This window comes from Empidonax traillii, unplaced genomic scaffold (genome assembly GCF_003031625.1).
Source record: "Empidonax traillii isolate 1590-97213 ecotype Southwest subspecies unplaced genomic scaffold, ASM303162v1 scaffold498:size1131258, whole genome shotgun sequence".
Classification (NCBI taxonomy): Eukaryota; Metazoa; Chordata; class Aves; order Passeriformes; family Tyrannidae; genus Empidonax; species Empidonax traillii.
Genome location: NW_020955691.1, coordinates 808394 through 831888, shown reverse-complemented (window position 1 = coordinate 831888; position 23495 = coordinate 808394). Strand labels below are relative to the sequence as shown.

Sequence of the window (23495 nt, the reverse complement as noted above, 5' to 3'; positions counted from 1 at the left end):
GACTTGCCCTTTGGTGGGAGCAGCGAGCTGGGGCTGCCCTGAAACAGGTTACCTCATCACAGCTGGGCTGTGGGGCCATTTGCACCAACTGAAAAACTTTTTCACCCCAGCAAGATTATATTCCAGCTACAATTCAGCACAAGGGACCTCCTCTAATGACCTCATCTTACCTCTGTTTCCATAGACTTTTTCTAGCCTCCAGTCCCTACTCTCCTTCAAGCACAGAAGACACCAGGTATAGAGAGGCCAGGGGACAATTTGCACAGCAGGAAGGTGTTCTTGCTGCACTTCCAAGCCTATTCTGGAAAAAAAATGCACCTTTAGAAAGCAAGCTCACCTTTTAACAGCACAAGAACAACTTAAAATGAGGTAGCTTGCAATACTGAACACCTTCCATAAATCAGTAACAGCTGAGGTTAACTAAGGCCTCCACTACACACGGGAACACCCCGAGGAAAGCCCCGTTTGGGTACCAGGGCAGAGCAGGGGCCGAGCCCGCTGGAAGGGCCGGGTGTGAGGCGGCCCCGCCCTGTCAGCCCAGCCCAGCCCCGCAGTGGGTTTGCTCCGCTCCCAGCGCCGTCCCCGCGGCTCCAGGGGCCTGTCCCGGGCAGAACCACAGAGCTGCCCCGGGACGCTGCAGTGTAAGAACCTTATGAGAATCCTATGAGGAGAAGCTGAGGGAGCTGGGGTTGTTGAGCCTGGAGAAGAGGAGGCTCAGGGGAGACCTCATCACCCTCTACAACTCCCTTGACAGGAGGGTGTAGCCAGGTGGGCGTCGGTCTCTTCTCCCAGGAACCAGCAGTAGGACAAGAGGACACGGTCTTCAGCTGTGCCAGGGGAGGTTTAGGTTGGATATTAGGAAGAAATTTTTTACAGAGAGAGTGATCAGCCATTGGAATGGGCTGCCCAGGGAGGTGGTGGATTCATCGTCCCTGGAGGTGTTTAAGATGGGACTGGATGTGGCATCAGTGCCATGGTCTGGGAACCACGGCAGGGTTGGATCAAGGTGGGACTTGATGATCTGGGCGGTGTTTTCTAATCCAGATGATTCTATCATTCTAACCCAGCTGTCAGTCAGGTCACTTCAGGGATGTGCTGGGCCCTCTGAATTTATCCCAGCTTCCTTAAATGTGCTGGATGAGGAACACAGAAGCCCAGCTGTACATGTGTACTGATGCTGTTAATACAAGTACTAATTTAGTTTTTATACTCTGCAACATCTGTAGAGATTTAACACACGTTCAGTGTCAAAACACCTTGGTTTTTATTTTCCTATCCTTTTTGAATCAGGTTAAGCTGTAAACAATTTCTGTTTCAATCAAATACTGCCAGCTAGAATTACTTCCATTCATGCATCACTGAAAACAAAAAGGGTATTTTTCCTTAAGTATAGGTTTTTCTTTTTTTAAACCATGTCACTTTATACAGAAACCAAAAGCTAGATTCAATGCACCCTGATTAGTTATGTAAACAGATAACCCCCCAAAAAAACCTCGTCAACAGAAATAATAAGTTGGTTCCTTCATAGAATGGAAATCAAAATCTCTCCTGACTTGAGGTTAACGTGGTCAGGAATACAGAGTGTGGCACATAAATCCATCTAGGAGGTGTATAAATTGCACTGTATCTGAATTAACGAAGTTATGCATAATGAAATGCACAGTTTAAATTCATGCTAGAAAGCATTTTTCAATATGAAGTGGCAGCCGACTGGCAACCATAACAGTTAGGTTCTGCACCATCATTTATGGCATTATAGATAACTATTACATATAGCATACTTAAAAACCCTGAAGGATTGTGTTACTTGAAACATTCTCCAGGCAGTCATTTGGTTTGAATCGTTGGGAGAAAGACTAAAGAGCTCACCATCTTATACCAACTATGGTACCTTTAACTCTCATGAAGTAGATCAGATATGACGTGTATTTCACAGTAACAAAGTTGCTTAATGCCTTTTCTCCAACAGTAGGATTGTGGAAGATGTTTCTGCCCTCAGATCAACATTGGCCTGGTGGCTTTCCCTTTTCTTAAGTATGGGTAACTATACTGAGCACTTTTCCTGGGTTTTAACTATTCATCAGTCCTTTCAGTATATCCTCGGAGAGTTCCAGCAGTGGGAGTTCAGGGGACGGGATGTCCAGGGGGGGAAGGTTGGGTATTGGAATGTCCTTTGCCTTCCCAGCAGTTGTTGCGAACTTCTGCCAAGTTGCAGCTGAAGAAGTACTTTCTGAGTGTTGCTGCAGACCCCACAACTCTGACTTCTCTACAAAGTCAGCATCTACATCCAGCTCCTTGTCTACTGGAGATTTTTGGAGTCTAGCTCTTTCTGCTTTTAGCTGCTTATTTTCTCTCTTTAATCTCTCATTTTCAGCTACAAGAAATTCTATGTGCCGTTTCAAATCTGCAATTTTGGTTGCCTGCTCTTCTATTATTGTTTTGTCATCTTTTGGAGCTTTACTCCCAATACATGCTTCCACCGGCTCCTTTTTTTTCTGAAGCAGAAACAACAGTGTATCCGGGTCCCTGTCAAAGACACCCTGAACATCCTGTGAATGTTTCTCTGTGGCAGGGCTGTATTTCTGAGTAACAGGAACCAGTATGTTTTGATCATCAGAGTCTTCAGCAGATGGCTTATAAGAAGTCTGAAGGTGTGTGGCTGTTTCCTTGTCAGCATTCTGCTGGGCCTTCAGCTTTTCCTCCCTCTTTGCCCTTTTCCACCTCTCCTGGATGAGCAGTAACTGTTTCATGTGACTATCCCTTTGTAATTCCAGTGACAGCTGAGCCTGGGTAAGAACAAGATTAAACAATTTAGTGGGTGTTCCCTGATCCCACCTGAATATTCATGCAGGTAAAGTTACATGTGTGTAAATATTTACATAAACAGCATCACAGCATGGCTGAGGGGGAGGAACTTTTGTTATTCAGGTACTAAATCTAGCAAGAAGTGCTTTCTGCTTGTACAATGCAACAGATTCAGATACGTCACCCAAATTTAGCAAAAAAAAAAAGGTCTTTCTTTGTAAGTCACTGACCAGGCTACAACCCCTCTGTTTAACTGATGTCTGAACAGCACCGGGAAGGGAAGGGTTCCCCTGTCATGCACAGCCTCGCTTTGGCTAAACAATGCAAACGTCTTGTATGCTTCAGTGATGGGATCTGTGCAGACATATCAATAACACCCAAAACCAAGAAGCAAATTGCTCCAAGGCCAGATACAGTCCCAAATGATTCAGCCAGATTGAATGAAGGGGGTGGCATTATAACCTCACAGGAGCTACCTGGGTGAGAGACCATTTTTCTACAAGAATGGCCCTTTGCAGCAAAGGCAGAGGCCTTATCTCCAAGGGTTATTTGCTTGCATAGTATTGCATAGTGGCTAAATTCAAAGCCTGCTGCTGTAACAGTGCTGAGCAGACTATACTGCTACATTCACAGGCAGATTTGTGCAACGAATAAGGAGAGGTGTCGGGGCTGTTGTTCTGGAGATCCCCCAGTCAGGAAGAATGAACCCAAAATTACAGACTGCAGATAAGACGCTCAGCTTTGTGTCTCAGCAAGTGCCTCCCAGCAAAACCTAAACACGAAACTAGTTCTATCACCTCCTTGAAGATGCCTGGCAGACTAGAAAGCTGGAGACCCCCTTGGATGGCTTAGCATTTCTCTTGTCCCTGCTCCACATAAACTTGGAAAAACTCTCTAGGAAGACTGGTGTTACCACACTTGTGACACTCCCGGTGCGGTTGCCGAGGGCTCAGAAAACTTTGGGGAGGGTAACGCCCTTGGGGGAGGGTGATGAGAGAGGGCACAGTGGGACACAGGGGAGCTGTGGCTGTTCTGGCAGCTGCTGCACTCGGGTCTCACCTGCTCCGACTGGGTCAGCTTCATGGCGTCCGTGAGGTACGCTGTGGAGAGAGAAGGGATCAGCGCTCAGCACGGCCACACAACCTCAGCATTCCCACAAAACCTGAGGAAAGGCTCCAGGCCTTCTGTGTGCTGAACCCCCACATAAACACAGCAGTCTAGAGGTACAGTATTCACCGAGTTACAGTGGCTGGAAACACCTGCTGGTTTTCAAAATCCAGGAAAAATTTCTGTAAGATCTTGCAACGCACACTACACCCTTTCCATGGTATCCTGGTGGCTCGGGTTGCTCAAATTTGTTTTTCAGAGAAGGATAACAGCCATTTCCAGAAAGTTGCAGAAGAATAACTTTCCCATGAAGGGAATAAACACAGCCAAGGACCAGACTTTTAGCATACAAGCACTTTATGACAAAATGTGGTAAGTAAGATACTCTTGCCCATGGCACACCAGTATTATGAAGTCACGTTTTTAAACTATATTCATAATGAAAAGTTATGGTCCTTAGTTCCTCATTTTTTTCCTCCAGTTCCCCTCCAAACCAGAAAACATGCTGGCTTAAGAGTCAGAGAAGCACTTTGAGCATATCATGCTAGTGCTGAAAATGACAAGGTGTAAGAAATTCTTAACCAAATTTGGAATGATGCGAGATATCGGCATAGAATCATCAGACAAAGAAAAGCAAGAAACATTCAGTGCCCTTCTGGGTTTTGTCTTGGTATATGAACTGAAAGAAAACCAAAAGTCTGCATATGTGTTATCCCTGATCACCCTGAGTATTCATAAAACCTAAAGAAACTAACAGTTTCTCACTTTAACTTCTAGTATTTATGAATGGAAAGTGAGAAGGCCTGGTATCTAGGTTCTGATGTTTAGAGTAGCCACTTACTTTGTTTCCTTAGAGCCCTGTCACTGAAAATGCCCTACTCGTTGCACCAATTAAGACCTCCTCTTTCTTCTTCTGAAGGGCAGCTGCTGCTCTTGGCTGAGGGACTCCAGCACAGATAATTAGGCAGGGCTGTTTAAATGGACAGGTAAATGCACAAGGTCTCACACAGGACAGGGTGCCAATCTGCTGTTTTGCTCGAGCTCTGGGGAAGCCGAGCTCATCACCTGTTCTCAGCTGTTCTCGATTCGGACATTAGGAAAGGGAAGTAAACTTTTGTAAGCAAACATTTGTCTAAGTATTTTCTTTATTAGCAGGTGACCTCAGCTATGAAAGCAGCGAAGAAAACAAAGTGAAAAGTGAAACTGGCTTATAGCAGGTACCCAGCTTTAATCTGTGCATGACACAAGGTGTTGGCTTCATCTTCTGTCAAGAACTGCATTTTTAGTGATAACCACCTCTAGTCAAAATATCTTTGAAAATGTCTGACTTGAGCTGCTCATATGAGGAAAAAAAAGTTTCCAAAGGGCTCTTGATCTGGACTGAAAAACAAACATTTTAAAAATAAAAACTGGGCCAGTAACTAGATATTCTACTTACACAGAATCATAGAATCACAAAATATTCTGGGTTGGAAGGGACCCATCAGGATCACTGGGTCCAACTCCTGGCCCTAGGCAGGACACCCCAGGAGTCACACCACGTACCTGAGAGCGCTGTCCAAATGCTTCTTGAGCTCAGACAGGCTTGGTCTCGGCTCAGAGCTTGGAATGAGCATGCAAACCCAGGAACTGATTTTTAGAGCTGGAATGTGAGAAATAACCTACTCACCAGCAGCTTTTTTGTGACAAGAAATTGCTTCTTCATATTTTCCTGCTGCCAACAAGCGATCTGCTTTTCTGCTCTGCTGGTGAGCCTTCAAAAAAAAAACGAGCATCACATCAATGAGGGTTTGTGGACAAAGTTATACCTGTGGTAAAAGTAATCAGTACATCTGAGAAACCTGTACTGATTCCAGTTCTCAGGATTTTAGGCTCAGATCTCCCACTCCCTTCCATGCTTTATAATTGGCCGCCTTCTTTAATAGTACCCTACAAGAGATCCTACTGGTAAGAACTGAAGGTTGTTAATGCAGCAAAGGTGGTGTGTACACAACAAAATCCTTTTGAAGCTGTTCCTCACAAAGTACATGTTCTCTTTTATAGGCAGGCACTTACCACAGATGTGTAAAAAGACCATTAGGCCATAAGAAGTGATGAGAAGTTGTGTGTATTTAGGACCAATTACCTGGCAGAATGCAAAATACTGGAATTGTGTTATGTCTCACAGCTGGTCTGACATTTTCTGCTGTCCCATGCCCCAGAGGCTTTGCCTCTGGGGTGAACAAACTACAAAAGATCTCTGCTTTTTTGTGTGTGTCTGCAGCTTACACCAGTTAATGGCAGCAGCACAGCCATAGTTAAAGATACCAAAGTCACGTTGTTGCCGTACAACAGTTAAGTCTATACTACTATTTGTAAACCACTAATGTAAACCACCAGCACAGACTAAGGATGTTGCTGTAAGCAAGCAATTGTATTTGCATGTGCTCAGTGAGAAACAGCACTGCATAACCAGCACTGCAACACTCATGGAAGCAAATCTTTTTGTCATTCCTACAAGACATGAATTTTATGGTCCCTCCTCCAAGACAAGCTGTGTAACGTGAAAGGCTACAAGCACGAACTGGTGAGACTCTCAGTTACACAGCTCAGGGCTGCTGTGCTGCATGCTGGGTTTGAAGAAAGCACACATCAGGTACTGATACTTACGTGATGCTCATATTAACACCCACTTAAAATACAAGTTCCACAATACAGGTCAGTTTCTTTGTCCTCCAAGTGCACTTATCCCCTGCAGTGTTACAGTAAGTTCAATTTTCTCCCACAACCTTGGCAGCTCTGACACCCCAGAAGAGAACGACTTGCACAGAAAACGCTCATTTGGGCAACAGCTGTTCTTAAGCACTCCCTAGCAGTTATATCACTGCATGCAGACATTTGGCTTTTCTAAAACTGATTTCATATGCTAATACGGTGAGTTCTAAAAAAACCCAAAACACAATTCCTTAATTCTTCACAACCAACATTTTTTGTTATATTCTTCTTCCTCACCTTCATTGAATCCTCAGAGCATTGTCAGCATTTCCTATTTCTTCTGCCCTGAGGTTAAATAGTCACAGAAGTGGAAATGTTTTTCTATTGGAAAATCATCTATTTTATGGCCTTTTTCTATGGACTCCTACAAATGACATATGCCAGAAAGATAAACTAATTTCCTATGGGAATGAACAAACAGGATCAGCACAGACAGAGCCATCTCCTTGGTTATTCCTGGCAGCTCGTCCCATTACAAATTAGCTGTGTCATGGACATAAAAACACCTGAGCTAGCTCTTTGCAAAACAATTTTTCAATAAATTAGTATTGATACAGCTGCTGCTGCAAACTGCATGGGCAGGTCTGAAAAAACAGGGTAAGAGGAAACAGGAGAGCCAGAGACAGAAGGGCTAAGGAAGCACTTCAACAAGCCAGGGGACTGCTTCCATTTGTTAGTTTCTACATATAAGAATTTGAGCATAACTGTTTTCAGAGGTTATTCTCACGTTTTAAACTACTGGAGTATGATCTTACTCAAATCACTTAAACACATTTGAGGACAGTCAGTTCTACTTGACTGAGCAATTGAATTATTTCCATTCTCAATTAACTTGCAGTGAAACGAAGGGAGTCTGAAGTCAGGCTGGACTGTGAATAAAATTAGGGAAACAACAGTGCATAGATGCTAGCAGGAAGAAAACAGGATTCTCTTTTGAGAAGGTCAAAATGCCTTTCTTGCTCTTACATCAAAATATACACATCAGACCACCTTACTCTGATGCAACAAACTTCCCAATGGAAACAACAGAAACCACAGCAGAGAAAAATCAGTTTTGAGCACAGCTTTGTGTGAGAAAACGAGGTGTTTTGCAGTCAATCATGGGCAAGGAATTCCTCATTTTCTATCTTTTCCTGCCAGCTCGACAAGGAAATATTTGCTCATTTATTCCACCCTGTGAGTATTTGTGCCAATTAGCTGACTGTAGAAGGACCAAGGAATTTCTCTCATTTTCATGGTGCTTACTTTTCAATAACATTTTGGAGAAATTAGTGGTGCTGTTTACTTGCAGCAAGTGACGAAGCTACAGCAGAAATATTTGGATGTTTAATGGCCATTAAGATGGATGAACTTCTAGATCTTGTCTAGTCTGCTGGTTTACTGTAAGAAGCGCTCAGTTCCACTCAGACACACAGCTTCCAACCACTGTTGGCAAATTTGTTTTGAACTCAGAGGGGCCTGCATCCCGTTATAAAACTGGCAGTGGAAGAACTGGTCCCATATCCTAAAGAGAACAAAATTACTCTCAGGTTTATCCCTGGTCTGATGTCATGCTGAAGGAAGGTGTTTACACAACAGTTGTGGAGCTGCTGTGCTGGTTCCCAGCACATTCCAGCAGGACTGCTTTGACCTTGGTCCTGCTGCTGTGGTTACAGAAACACCTGCTGCTTGGCTCTGCTGGATTTATGGATCTGATTTCTCTTTCCTCTTCCACTTGCAGTGCTGGAAATAAATGTAGGACAGGGTGTAAGAATAATTATAATTTATTAACAAGCTATGGAATTGAAGGGGGGAAGCAGGTTGACAACTACTTCCAGGTGTCCTTCCCAATCCTAACGAGCAGGAATTCCCAGTAGGCAAATGGGCAGGTGTAACAATTTCACTCTTGTAAAAGGAAGCCAGTGTGAGGGTAGGATGGCTAAGATAAAACGTTCCTTCACCTTGTTTCAACACAACTGGTTCTTAAGAGAGTTGTGTAAGCTTTTTTGTGTGATGTGAACCACTCTGGACCAACTGCAGAAGCAGGTAAGTTTGATGTTTTTTCACTTCCCAAGTGGAGTTGAGATGTTGAGGGATGATATCTGCATTTGTAAGTTTGTGTTATTCTACAGAAAGGCTCCTCTTTGATTTCCCACTCAACAGCCCAAATCGTTGTCTAGGTATCTCTAAACAACAGAAAAAAAACCCCAATCAAACAAACCTCTAAAACAGCAATGCAGATTGCCCTCTTTACCCAGAGCTTTCTTTAGCAGTCCAAAAATTATCATTCCCCTTCTTTTTTTTTGTTTTTTTGGCACCATAAACTAGACAATGATGAGACTGTAGGCTGTGAGAAATGAAGCTATAAAGCCCACTTGCCAGATCTATTAGTGTTCTCTCAAGCTAAAAAAATCAAAATTCTTGTTTTCTCTCTAGGAACAGTGTACTATTACAACTTAAAGGACTACCAGAGTGTGATCCTAGCTTAGGTTGGGGAAAAAGTTGCTGCTTTTCCCATAGAATTCCAGTTAGTGGCTAGATATGATAGAAAAGAGCATAACAGGAAAAAACCTACTTGATCCAACAGTATTTTTAAAAGGTAGATGTGCTACTATGATACTACTACTCATTTTCAAACAGAGTAAGTCTCCTACCCTTTCCTAAGAGTGGTAATTTGCAACAGCGCTCCTGCAGCTGAGACAGTCCTGGGAATGTTTTGTTTGTTTCTCTTCAGCTAATGGGACAACAGCTCTTCACTTGGACAAAGCCTTCCACAAGGTATTAAGCTTATGGCCTTCTTTGTACATTGCAGGGGGCTCTCTAAAAATTATGTATTTTGATATGATTCTGAAGCACAGATTATAGTGCCTAACTGAAAAGGTGACTAATAAAAGCAGGAAAACCTGTCTGCTAAAACAATGGAGCCTCATGGAAGCTTAACTGCAAGAAGTTTGTTTGTAAGTGTTTTAAGTGAAACTACTGTTTGCTGCTACTATCACCTACTTTATGCTATGGGCTGTGGATACCAGTTATTTTTGCCAGACAGGATCAATACCTATGGTCTCTTGTTGCTGAAAGCAAAGAGGAAGGTTTTTTGGTTGGGTTGTTTTTTTTTTTTTTTTTGAGAGATGAGGGATCTACTTGAGGATTTGTTTTCCTAAGAGTGTTTGAAGAGTCAGAAAGTGCACGCTGTGTCACTTCCATATTATCTGAGAGTGCTGTGTACTCCACGTGGATGTTTACAGCAGCGGGTCACAAAGGCTGGGAAGAGCTGGTGCCCCATGGTTACCCCCACCCCACACTCTGTCAGTGCCATATCTACAGAAGTCTTTTTCAAACACCATTCTTACCAGGGAAACAGCGAACTTAGAGAGGTTTCAATGTGTATGTCCTCATACGCATTGAAAAAATGGGATGAAGAGAGAACACAAAGGGAAAACTTGACCTGAGAGGTCCAAGAATAAACTGTGGCCATGCATTTATTAAAAAAAAAAAAAAAGTGCAGTCACAATCAGGGTGCCTATGGAAAATGCTTGTACTTACAGGCAGTTATACTAAAGCCAAAAATAATATAGAGCTGTAATGTAACTTATGCTAAATAATGGGAATATATTTGCCACTAAGACTAAAGAAATGGTAAAGTGTAGCTTTACCAACAGAAGCAAGCCCCCATTTTTAAATACTTGTATTCTGTAGAGAAAGATGACTGTGGCTGTTCAACCACAAGTCACATGTGAGCTCAAGTGTCTGTCTTTGTAAACCTGTACTTAGCCAGGTTGACAGAACAGTGACTCAGCTGTGTAAATGACAGGTTAGTGTTCCTACAGAGCAAAACAAGTAGGTGAAACTCTCATGAGAATGTGTTCTCAGCACTGACAGACTCCCCACTCTTTGTACTGAACTGCAAAGATGTTAAAGTTCAACTGGTAAGTAAGCAATGGTATTAGAATTTAAATATATGGGCAGACAAGCAACCAGTTGTTTTGCCAACCCACATTAATTCACTGAATAGCTCTAATTGACTACGCGTGTGTTCCCAGCCTATCCCAAGTTTAAGATAAAATGGTTAGTCTGAGTTCCTCACCATGCAAATGCAATTTAGAGATCTGGAATGGAACCACCTTGCATCCACACTGCTCAGTTTAGGTGGAGCCTTCCAAACCCCATACAGGCGTGTATCACCTGCACCTTCATTAAGGTGTGGTATCCTTTTACCTACTGCATAGTCAAATCAACCTCACTCGCTTCCTTTTCATCCACTTAGTAGGATAAAAGCACCAAATGTTTCAACTTGCTTGCCAAAGCCATTTTTTACTGCATCAATTAGGTTGGAAAAGACCTCTGAGATCACTGAATCCAACCTATCACCATGTAAACCAGATCACGGCACTAAGTGCCATGTCCAGTCTTTCCTTAAAACACCTCCAGGGATGGTAACTCCACCACCTCCCTGGGCATTCTGCTTCCTGCGGTTCTCAGCTGCTTTGGTGATGTTTTTCATGTCCCTGTATTTAGTGTCACAGCAAGTCTTGCTAAGTGAGAACTGTTCCACTGCCCTGATAATAAATCAGATCGACCTGGGCTTCCATATGTAGCCTTAAACCACATGGTTCAAGCTGTTACAGCAACTGAGCTACTCCTCAGTAGGGAAAAACTGAGCCATCACAACAAACTGTCCAGTAAACAACCTATTCCAGGAGGAACAAGTTCAAAACAAGTGGGGCAGAGAGGTTTCAGCTGTGATTTCAGTCTGCTGCCTCATCAGGAATCCATGAGGTGCCATCATTTGGGTGTTTAAACTGCTGGTCATGCTGACTCAGAGCTGAACTGTGTGGCCTGTGATGACAGGCATGTCATGCCAGTGTGATGCAGCAGAAAGGCACTGCTGGTAGGTACCCAAACAGCACAGATACAGTGCTGTTCCATGGTAAGGAAATAATGCTTCTGTCAACCACCCACAGCTTAGCTAATTATGTTCTTGACTGTTGTTTTATGTGTCACATGGAACAGTTCTGTGTTGTGCCTTTAAGAGCAATCATATACCTGAATACAACCTGTTACTGATCTGGCTGTTCAGCTGAGCATCTGATACACCACCTCAGCACCTCCAGTCACTTCACCCAGGTGTGGGGCTGCCTCTGTGGGTTCACACCCTGTGGTTCACCCAGCACTGTGGTGAAAACAGACTGTGTGTGAGGCACATCTACAGAGTGATACTTCCCCCCCCTTTTATTACCTACAAGCTTGTCCTCTCTAATTTGAGTTCAGAATTGAGAGCATCTGCCCTTTTTTTGGTTCCATTTGAGACTGGAAAATCAAGTATAGCAGGTTAAGCTTTATTAAAAAAATCAAAGAAAGCAAAGTGGGGTTCAGTGGATGTTCCTGTAGATTAACATAATATTCTTGGTTTTCCAATCAAAATAACAGAGGTGCAGGCTGGCATTGAGTCTCAAACATATTAACCCCTGTGGTTTAAATCCTTTGGTCTCTTAGCGAACTTTCATAGATGCTTTCTATTTTCTCTTCCTACACTTCCATATTGCATATTTATTCTGCTTGTTATTTTGCCTTTGTGTGATGTAGTAATCACCTCACTTTTAAATCATTTCCTGAAGTAAACCACTGACTGGCTTGCAGTGGAGTGGTTGCTTGCTACCAATGGCTTACAGCACTATTGTTATTAAAAGCTTTCATTATATGAGATGTTTGCAATACACGTTTTGTGTTATTCTCACTCCAGCCACTGGTCTGTGCTTTCTGTTTTCACCAAAAACAGCAGCTCCTCAAGCTGCATCCCTTATGCTTCGAGAAACTTAGAGCTGAGAGATACTCAACAGATTTTGGGTTATATTTTATTACAAGCCATACAAACATCACTACCTTGTAGGAAGAATACAAAGTAGAGGTGGTATGACTCCTTAGCTATAGGACAACATTGAAGTGTTAAAGTAGAATCTGCAGAGTTCTGAGGTCCAGGACTGTTTAAGGAACAAGTTTTCTTTCTAGTCTCTTCTTGAGGTTTGATATTATTTGCCTCATTTTAACGATGTTCCTTCCAAGCTTCTGATGGTCAGCAGAGTGTGGTTGTGCTTCTTGACTTGTAACTCTTGCTCGTATACCTAAGGTTAAAATTATTGCTGGATGTGAGATCAGAATTCTTTGCCTAAATCAGATGGCAGTAGGAATTGCCCCTACAGTAAAAATCACCAAGAAGCTCTTGAGATGCTCTACAAAAACTTGCAGTGCTCACGAGAGACTTCTCTTTGTGCTTTTACAGTAAAAGTGTTAATCTGTAGAAGAATGTTGATATGCCTCAAGTTTTGACACTGGGTTACGTGCGAAATAAGTAATCAGCTGGGCTAGAACCTGTTACGTGGTTGTCTGCAGGTGCAGAAACTGCACCTTATACTGGTTTCAAGTTTCACAGCATAACCCACATGTTTTATTTGTAGGGTTTAAGAACTGGCTTCCTTATCAGTAAAAGCATAAGGATGAGGGCTTTAACCTTTTCTTTCAGGCTCAGATTATGTTTCTCATTGCAAAGCATGCAACACAGGAGTGAGAGAGAAGGAGGGAAAAGGAGAAATGGAAGAGATAAAATGAACGTTTGGGTATCAGGGCTGTCCCAAAACCTTCCTCCCTGGTGGAATCACTGTCCGAGGAGGGGTTTGGAAGACGTGCAGATGTACTGCTTAGGGACATGGTTCAGTGGTCCACTTAGCAGTGCTGGGTTCATGGCTGGACTTGGATCCTAGAGTTCTTCTCCAGTCTTAATGATTCTACAAAAACACTTTCCAATGGCTCTGTCAACTCAGACAATGGCAACAGATTTTGGAAAAGTTATTTCAGCTGTTCCTAAAGGAAGGATCACTGGGTACAACAAATACCTTGAGGACAGCTCAGTGGAAAAATCAAATCAGCAGTTAGTACTGTAGCACAAGTCCTAGAAAGGTTAAAAGAAGGAAAGTTGGGGTTACACTCAGCATGATTATTTGCTAAGCATGCAACAATGGCACAGAAGGAATAAAAAGGTTAGTAACTTTAAAATGGGAAAAAAAGTCTGAAGAACTAAATTCGTATATAAATGACCTAAATAAGGTCAAATTCTGAAAAGATGGATCCATTTCTCATTGAAGTCATTAGACCTGAAGGTCAGCAATTAAAACCTACATTGAACAAAAAACATTGAAGTTATATTTATACATATTTTCAACATATCTGGAAAGCAAATCTGTGTTGTCTAGTGCCATCTACAGAACTAAATCAGTGAACTGGGGAAACCAAAATATAGCTAAACATAAGAAAGAAATACAATCAATAGTTTAAGGCATTAAGCCCAGTTCCATAAAGATAAAACATTATTTTGAGGGAAATGTATCTGTCAGAAGGTAGAAAAAGAACATAATTGAAACCAGTGGAACACAGCAAGCTATGGCATGCCACCTGTAAGGCATTTTTTTTCAGTCAGATCAGCTGCCCAGAAAATCAGGACAGTATCTATGCTTTCCAAAAAGACTGGATGCTCCAACCCACAACTAACGAACAAGGTTCACAGGACAAAGCAACATCCAAGTACTGTAGTAAATTATGATGAAATGCCTTAACTGAAGAAAAATCAATTCTGTGAAAAAGCCATGACAGACTGAAAGGGAAATGTCTTGTACTCAAGTCATCAACAGCAGTTAAGTCTAAGGATTACTGTACCCAAAACAACTTTATAGTTTAGGTGTTGGGTGATTTGGTTTGGGTTTTTTTGTTTGTTTGTTTTTTGGTAGCTTTATTTTCCCCTTTGGCATCTTTGGAAAAAGTTGTGCTTTTCCTACGGACAGGAACTAGACTTGGGTAAGAGAAAGGATTTACAGAAGCGAGTGAAATATATCACATTGGATATTGTAAAAATCTTGAGTGGATGTTTTTTTACTGGAGGTTGGCTCCTTCCCTGAATATTTTGCAGCATTTTCAAAACAAAGTTTTGGTATTTCAGGCCACTCTACGGCAGCACGAACATACATGAAGGCAATTTCATAATTTTCTGTACAAAAGTACGTGAAGTACCTTTTTTCACCTACTATCTGTTAACACAGAAGTGCATTGACCTTGTTGTCAGTCTAGTGCTAGCCAGGTGTGGTACCTGCACACTCTTGTTGTGGTCATAAGATCATGAGCCAGGCTGTAGTCAGTCTTGTCACTCCTACAGTCCTTCTAAATGGTCTCTTACCAAGTGTTTTTTTGCTGAAACACTACTGACTGGTGACATCTGCTCTGCCAAAAAGCTGCTGCTTACAGACACTCACCAGTGAATAGACAATTGTTGTTTTCTCACAAGAGTTTTATGCACTACATCTACTTTTTAAAAAGCTTTTACAGTGTCTGTGAAATAGCTACAGTTTGTCCCTCCTGCATTACCGTGCTCCCTGTTTGTCTGACTTTAAGCCCATCATATCAACAGGTTATAAGAGCTTTTCTACTTCCTGCTGTTCCTTATTTCAATCTGTGTTTCAGCATACAAAGTGAAAAGTCTGAGACAGTGTGATGCTGACATACCCAGAGAGGTTCTGCACCATTGGCTTGGATATAAACTCACATTCTTCCTAATTTCTATTTCCATAGAAATTGTCAGCAGTGACAATTCTAAAAGCCTTCCTGAATCAGAGAGAGTGATCCAGGAATACCTGACTGGCTCTGTATGGAACAGGCAAGGGTTTGCCAGAGCTGACACTGTGCTGGAGTAAATAAGCTTTGATTAAAAACTGAACTGACATAAGTCCCTGTGGTTCACATGGCAGTGTCTGAACAATTTCTGGATCAAACTCATTCCTGGGAGCACCACTGCTGTATTCCTGGATGCTGCTCCTGGCTCACTGGACCAAAGCTTGTTTTCTAAGGGAACACTCTGTGCCTCACCACATCTGAGGCACAGGCAAGAAACGGCTCTGATAAAAAACATAAGACAGCAGGGAATTAACTCTTCTAGATTGTGTCTATAGGAGAGAGACCCGCCAATTTAGGCTGTTTAACATCTGACTAGCTTTTGTGAAGCTGCATTTTTCAGACCGTCTATGTTTCAGCTTAAGTACCTTCGCGATTTAGTCCGAGCAGAGTAATTACTAATTTCAGGTTTTAACGCGTTTCGCCTTCTGAATTTAAGAGAAGTACCGGGCCCTGATAAACTCTCTAAACCCCCATGGAGATGGCCTGTGCCATCTGGACGCTTCCCCTGGGCGCCTCCTTCCTGACCGTGCCTCCCGAACTTCCCTCACCTCTCGCGTTTGCGGAGCGCTCACCGCCAATGTAAACAAGTCGCTCCCCGCGCCGTTCCCCTGCGGGCCCGGGCCAGCGCTGTCCCGAGCCCCCCCTCGGCGCGGCCCCGGCCCCGCTCCCGCCCGGCACGGCCTCACGGGGCCCCGAGCGGTGTCCGGGGGCGAAGGGGGGCGGCCGGAGCCCCGCGGTCCGATCAGGTCGCGCCTCCCCGCCCGGTTCCGCGGAGCGGTGTCCGCTCCCCCCGCCCGTGCCTCACCAGGTTAAGGGGCCCGTCCATCACCTCCATGGGCGGGCGCTGCGGGCACATCAGGGGGCCCGGCCCGGCCCGGCCCGGCGCGGCGGCCTCGTCAACACGGCCGCGCTTCCGCCCGCGAGCGCCACGCCTCGCGAGACTTGCGGCGCCGCGTCGCCAGGGCAACGGGCGCCGCGCGCGCCCGAGCGGGGAGCGGGCAGGGCGGGGCGGGAAGAGCCGCTGAGGGGAAGGAGGAGGAGTTGTCGCCTCTTCCCTGCTTCCCGAAAAGGAGGGGGGGAAAGAAAAGGGTTATTTTGGAAGTATTATTTTAGAGTATCCTGAGTTGGAAGGGACCCACAAGGATCCCCCTCCTGGCCCTGCGCAGGGCAGCCCAGGAGTCCCACCCTGTGTCGGGAAGCGATGTCCAAAGGCTTCATGAGCCCTGTCAACCTTGGTGCTATGACCACTGCCCTGGGAGCCTGTTCCAGTGTCCGACCACCCTCAGGGTGAACCTTTTCCTAATAGCCAATCTAAACATTCCTCGACTCAGCTTTGTGCCGTTTCCTCGAGTCTTGTCACTGGTAACCAGAGCGAAGAGATCAGGGCCTGCCCCTCCACTTCCTCTCTTGAAGATGTTGAAGATCACAAGGAGATCAGACTCCTCCAGGCAGAACACACCGAGTGACCTCAATACCCTGACTAGGATTAGGTGACTTTGCTCTGAAAAAGGAAGAAATGGTTATGTGCAAGTTACGTCATATTCTGTACAGTGTCAAGATGGTATCCCTGGATCTTTAATAAATATCAGGTATATGTGATTAAAAATAATGGATGTAAGCCAACATCAGGCTGATGCATGTGAAGCTGATGGTGTAGTTGTACCTGAACACCAGAACCTGCCTGATGCACATGTAAAGGACTGTCAGTCTGAGACCTGTAGAGCTCTGCATCCAGGCCACTGCCACACAGGAACTTTAAAACTGGCATGAAGACCGAAATGCTTTAACAGGAGTATTGTCTTCCTCACATCTCAGCTATATTCTTTCTATTGTTCCCTGAGTTCAAGTTCCTGTGGTAGATCTTTCTACCAGAGGATGCTTATTGATGGGAATATAGAAAAATATGAGGTAATAAAAAAGACTGTAACTAAAGCTTTGTATCCCTTGGGAGATCAAGAAACACTTTAAAAGCTCTAGATAGAGGTTTAAGGGACAGACACGAAGGGCCACACTGAGGGGAGAGTGGGGTTTCTGTGGGGAAAAGTGCCCCTAGCACAGTCACAAAGCAGTAAAAGCATCAGGGCTCCTCGTGGCTTTTCATTGCAGGAATTGCAGTGTATGGAAACGGGTGACAATGGCAGTGGTGCCGCAATTGCCATGTATATGCTAACAGCAAAATAGTGCTAATTATCTCAGGTAACAAGTGATATGACAAGACAAAACGGCCTCAAGTTACACCAGGGGAGGTTTAGATTTAATATTAGGAAAAATTTCTTCACTGAAAGGGCTGTCAAACATTGGGACAGGCTTCCCAGGGCAGTGATGGAATAACAGTCCCTGGAAGTATTCAAAAAACTTGTAGATGTGGTGCTTAGGGATGTGGTTTAATGGCGGACCTGGCAGTGTTAGGTTAATGGTTGGACTCAATGATCTTTTCCAACCTTAATGATTCTGTGATTAATTATTCAAAATGTCTTGAGGGAGACCACCAAACCAAGTGAGACAGAAAACTTGGTGAGTGTCGTGGTCACTCCTATCCACACAGCTTTGTGTGTTGTGAAGACCAGAGAAGAAAAGTGCAGTAAAGGGATTATGTGTGCCTTTCTCAGGAAAGGATGGCATGAGTTCACAGGAGCATGGTAATAACAGACTGAAAGGGGAAAGAGGGCAAGAAAAAAAAAAGTGAGAGGATAGAAGGCAGGGCTGAAGATGCGACACCCAGAAAACAAGAAGTAAATAAGCTAATTAGTAGCAAGCAAAGAAAGTCCAGATTTCCCTTTGTAACTGCGATCATCAGACACAAGTGGCGTCTGTGGGTCTCTGGGGGAGCCCACATGGCCTGACATGCCATAGCTCTCAGCTATCCCTGGGCTGTAGGGACTAGCTCTGCAACACAGGAGTGCTGGGGGGGAGTTTTCCTTTTAACATATGTGGTTAGACAAGATAGTCTCTTCTGATGAGGAGCTTCCCAAAGATAGCTTGCTAGTTCCTGTTTTCATTTGCAAGAATTTATCACTTAGTTTAACTATGTATCACCAAGCCAGATCCCGTGTAGTCCAGAGGGGTTTTGATGTGGAGCCCACTGATTGGAGATAGGTGAAGTTGTCCTGTGTCAGTTGTTGAAGAGAGAGGTCAGCCTGGGTGAAGGAGAAAAGGTACTTGGCACTTTGCTACCAGTACTTATACTCAGCCTGAGATTAAATTGTTTTATTGTACCCAACCATTGCATTTTCCTTCCTTTTAGCTCATGGCCACACACTCATGAAGACGTAACTATCTGTAAGAATAGAGCCTCCCTCTTGACCATCCCACTTGGTCCCTGTTCCTCTTCACAATGACAAGCCCTTCTCTAACCCTTAGCCTGGTGCTGCCTGGCCTTTTCCTCTTTCTTACCAGTAGTACCATGATAGCAAAAAGTCTGCCAAAGGTCTTTACATCGAGCACAAAACTCGGTTGCTTGGTTGTTAATGAAGTTACACTGAGTTAATGCATCACAATTTACTGATTCTCTTGCGTCTGTGCATCAGATCTTACACACTTAGCTGGCTGATTATCCTTTTCCATACTGCATTAATTCAGAGGCAAATGTTGATGATCTTGCTGAATATTATGTAGGATGAGATTGTAGATACACTGGCAGTTAAATTGCACACTGCCAAGCTGTTATTTCTAGCCATTTTGATAACTTTTTCACCATCACTGGTGGAACTGCAGATTTTCATTTATTTGTTTAAACTGTATGCATGATCGGTTTGTGTATAATTTTTAATTTTGCATAAAATGTTTGCCTTGTGACAAGTAGCTGCATAGCTGGTTTTTGCTCTGTGCTTATCACTTATCCATAAGTCATACCAATTTCCTAAAATAGATCATTAGGTCAAACACTTTCTTAGAAATCAAACAAACTAGTTCTGAGAAACGTTTTCCATTACTCCTGCTGCTGGCTCAGGAAAGACAATTTAATTTATTGGGTTTTAAGAGGCAGTCAATGTTCATTTCAAGACACATTAGTGGAAAAAGGAGGAAGATGCTGGGCCAAGTTACCACTTGTGGAATGGGAGCTAAAGGACTGAGGAATTTTGTTTTAACAGAATAAAGGTTTCAGGAGCTGTGTTGTTGAGTCAAGTCAGTGTGTTACAGTGTGCCTGTTGTTCATGTAACCAGCAGTGGTCATTACTGTTCCTGCAGCAAGGCTGGCAGTGACTGTAATTCCCTCAGGGGACCTGACCATGCCTCTTCTCATCCAGACACTGTTAGCAAATGCTTCAATGGGGCATTTTCCTTGACTAGTGTGCCAGTGTTTTGCTTCCTATATCTAAATCTGACAAAAAAACTGAAGGCAAATAGAAAGAAACCTGTCCAGGTTTCTGACAGTCTCTGACAAGATTACTTTTTAAGTCGTTTAAACTGGGATAGATCTCATGTTTTATAAACTGCTTGTGATACACAGGATTTACTTCAGAGCCCTCAGTGATGCTGTTTGCAATGCACTATTCAACTTACTTAGTTTCTACTGTGATTTTCCTCCCCTCCCCCCCATCCTCCTAGTAGGTGGGTGATACTTTTAGGCTTTGGCAAGATGAAAATGCCATTGAACCTTGAGCACTGGTCCTTCAGGGGCATCATATTGCCATGTCCTGAAGGGGCTGCAGAAAGCGAGTAAAACCTGTAGCCTTATCTGTGCAAAATTAGCTTTAATGTGATATAGTAATGTTAGTGCTGGTTCAAATAATCTAAATTTGTGTGGAAGGTCTTCTTTACTCAGAGAATAGTCCTGGGACACTTTGTGGATTTTTGTCCAAAATACCAAGATCCAGGAGTGCTGGATGTCACGTATTCATTCCAGATGCTGTGCCAACCCCCCCTGCACTGGACTGAAAATGGCTACTGTTTTCTGCCAGTGTCTACAGAGTTATCTAAGAGATAAAAAGTTGCCCTCCAGAGAAAACAGAACCATAGTAAATATTCTACTCTATTATCTGCAAACTCATCAATGAGTACAGAATGATTATTTCTTTTCATTACCACCCTTTGTGTGTTTTGCATGTTTTGCTCCTCCCGAAGGACTGCATGGGAATAGCGTGTTGACTGTATAAGTATAAACTAAATGTTTGTCTAAAAGAAAAACTATTAAAATGTAATTCTGGGCAGGATGTGCCTGTCAGCAGGAAGCTTCCTAAAATACCCTGTGTTTTAAGGGTGGAATTTTAGAGTAGGAGGGAAGTGTAGAATTGCTATTTACCTGTCTGATGCTGCTTTTGACACACATGATGAGCCAGCTTCATTTGACTGTCACCTCCTTAGGAGGCAGAATTCCTCGGCCCACACTTTGCTTAGCACTGACTACTTCTTTATTTACTCTTTGTGCCTTTGCATTTTATCTGGACTGTGCATTTTCAGTGAAGCTCCAGTTAAAGACAGAACTTCTCAGTCATGGCATTGTAGGAGGGCCCACAGAGCCTCCCACACAGCGCCTTCCTCAAAGAGAGATGGGGATGTCTGTTTCTTTGAAGAAGCACTTTTGAAACAAAAGGGATTCCCCTATGTCTCTGACAATTTATTTCCCACCGCACATGTGCAGAGCCATCAGACTGATGGGCCTCCTTCCATTTGCCAGATTTTTCAGAATAACCGGATTTCAAGGTCTCCCCCTGGATGTGCCCTGTCTCTTTGGGTTGCCTCTGGGGAATGCCTGAGAGGAGCTGTGGGCAAGGCAGTGGATGAAGGAGAGCTTTGACAACTGGGGCTGAAGGAACCTCATTCAGAGAGCTGGGAGGCTCAGGACATGGAAATCTTGGAGAAGGTGGAAACTAAATGAAAACCTTCTCCCATCACCTTTCCTGCTTTTGTGTCTGTTTGGACTTTGCCTTCTCCAGGTCCTCTGTGACCTTTCCTTTATAATTACATGTGGTCAGCAATCAGAACCAAAAGAGTGAGTCATTAAAAATGGGCATAAAACTTACAATTACAATGCCTTGGCATGGGAATTTTGTCTCTGAAAGAACTTCAGCACAGCAACCACACTTTGGCACTTTCCTTGGCTACCAGAGCAACTGACAGAATTTGAAATCAGTCAGATTTGCAGGGAAGAAAGAACTGGTGAGTTAAAAAAACAAGAACACAACCAAGACCATGTCTGAATAAATTTCCAGTCGTCTGTACATAGACCATTTATTGAGAAAGATAAGAAAAACTAAATTTTCATAATCCTGATTACATGCAGAGGATTGACCCAGATGCATGATTTTAGCTGTATTTATTGTATTTAAACACAATGTATGCCTTCATATGTGTTTACTGAAAAGAGAAACCACAGCCATTTAAATTAAATGCATTTTTAAATATTGCTGTTTAAAAAAGAAACTATTAGATTCCTGCATACTAAGAAGTAATGTATATGACTGTGGTGCTCTAGAATTAATTAGATCTCTTATTTTAGTTTTAGAATCAAGAAGATATTTTCTCATTGCTTGCAGAATAAAATAGCTAAATCCTCTGCTTAGATCTGAAAGTAGTTTTGCCCACAGCAATCAAACTAATATTTTCTTTATAGCTCATTCTCTCTGTAAGCTTTATGCTGATTTCATTAGGCTTTAGATCAGGTTCCAAGTAACTAATTATATTTATAGTGTGATTTCTTTGCTCAGAACAACTAATTTAGGTAAAGGAGTTGGTGGGAATGGTGAAAGGCTAAGTAGTATTCCTTTGCATTACTTTGTCCAGGTGCAAGATACCAGGAAAACTCTGTTTGCCTTTGTGTTTATAAGCCCTCAGTATTAAGCTGAGCAGCAGCTTCCCTGTTTTCAGTATTTTGCGAGAGCATAATGATGAGCAGTTGATACACTGATTTTTCCCTTTATATTGACTAGGGCTGATGTATTTCTGCCAGCAAAATTGGGAGTCAAAAAGAGTTAGCCGTTTGAACGTGAGGAGAAATCAAACTTGGGTATGTGAGGATATCCATGTTTTTCACTCATGTTCCATTGCACAGTCTCTTCCTAACTTTTCTTGATATGTTCTCTCCTACAGCTCTACTGGAAAGCCACCACCCTCCCTTTCATCACTCTCCCACCCTTGCCGCAAATCCCCTCTCACTTATAACCCACAGACCTGCCCCTATTTCCCCAACTCAGACCTGCTGCTCCACTCACACTCTTCTTTGCAAGGGCCAGCGCTGGCTGCATCATTACCTCTGTTACTGCCTTCCAAAATGCTGCCACTGGCAGCTGAATAATGCTTCTCTCAGCTGGCCCTATCCACAAACATAAAAGACCCTTCAGCTTTGGTTTCTGGGATTTAAAAAGCTTGGACAAAAGTAGGTTTGTTTAGCAGCTTTACTTTGCTAACGGATATGAAGGTTCTGTTCTTGCATCACTAGTACCGATTTCTTTCTCCTTTTCCAAACTGGCTTGCTTATCCTAACTCCACAGCTGTGTTTCTCTGGAACGAACATTATTCCCTTCCTTACCCATACAAACTGCCTCTTCATCAAAATCCAGTGGACATCACATATCCTGAGTGCTCAGTCAAAAAAATTCTGGATTCTTTTGTTTTTCCCCTCTGAGACTGTACTGCAAAGAAATAGACCCATTTGGAGTTGACTTTCTGACAAGAGGTCTGGTATTTGGCACAATCCTGTAGACTGCAAGGCTATGTTGGGTTGTTAAAAGCTGAATCTTGTTTTTAGCAGAGGATTCTAGTGGAAGCCAGCAGATTTTTGGAGGCCTGAGACATAATATCATGCTCTGTGATCTAAAATTTACTGAGGACCTTGAGTTACCTCTTTTTTTTCTTCCTAGTATGTTTCCATTCCTGAGAAAAGCAAGAGCTGCCAGACTGACTTATAATATACTCATTCAATTAATCAAGTGAGAGTGAATCAAACCTTTCCAGGCAATTTTGTTTGAAGTGTCTGCACTCTTCTCTGCATCGCATGAGGTGCCAACACCAGTGGGAGTTTGCCTGAGGTAAGAGCTGTGGGTTTGGATGTATTCTTCCATTTTTATTAGGTCTTACACTCACAGGAATTTTGTGCTTTTTAATCTTGTAACTGTACAAAACTTATCTGGGTATGGAGGAAGATAACTTAGTGATTTGCTTTAATTACTCTCATAACTGTTCGCATTAGGTTTTATGAG

General features: G+C 43.2%; 1 protein-coding gene across 2 annotated transcripts; it reads right to left on the bottom strand.

Moving 5' to 3' along the window:
• Nucleotides 1-1243: 1243 nt before the first annotated feature.
• Nucleotides 1244-16199, bottom strand: NRBF2 (nuclear receptor binding factor 2). Of its 2 annotated transcripts, none has more exons than XM_027896462.1 (4): nucleotides 16163-16199; nucleotides 5582-5666; nucleotides 3865-3905; nucleotides 1244-2786 (listed from the first exon to the last, which is right to left on the bottom strand). In XM_027896462.1, exons 1-4 carry the CDS (start codon nucleotides 16190-16192, stop codon nucleotides 2070-2072), a joined length of 873 nt encoding a protein of 290 aa, XP_027752263.1. In that variant the 5' UTR covers nucleotides 16193-16199; the 3' UTR covers nucleotides 1244-2069. The 2 variants fall into 2 exon arrangements, with proteins under 2 accessions (XP_027752263.1, XP_027752264.1); XM_027896463.1 differs by lacking the exon at nucleotides 16163-16199 and adding an exon at nucleotides 6904-6924.
• Between the last annotated feature and the right edge of the window lie 7296 nt (nucleotides 16200-23495).

Bases quoted from the DNA above. Each gene is read 5' to 3' on its own strand.
- NRBF2 (XM_027896462.1), bottom strand. From the start codon at position 16,192: ATGGAGGTGATGGACGGGCCCCTTAACCTG. The intron at 5,667-16,162 runs GTGAGGCACGGG...TTTTTTTTGAAG, and splicing joins TGGACGGGCCCCTTAACCTG to GCTCACCAGCAGAGCAGAAA. The intron at 3,906-5,581 runs GTGAGTAGGTTA...CTCTCTCCACAG, and splicing joins TTGTCACAAAAAAGCTGCTG to CGTACCTCACGGACGCCATG.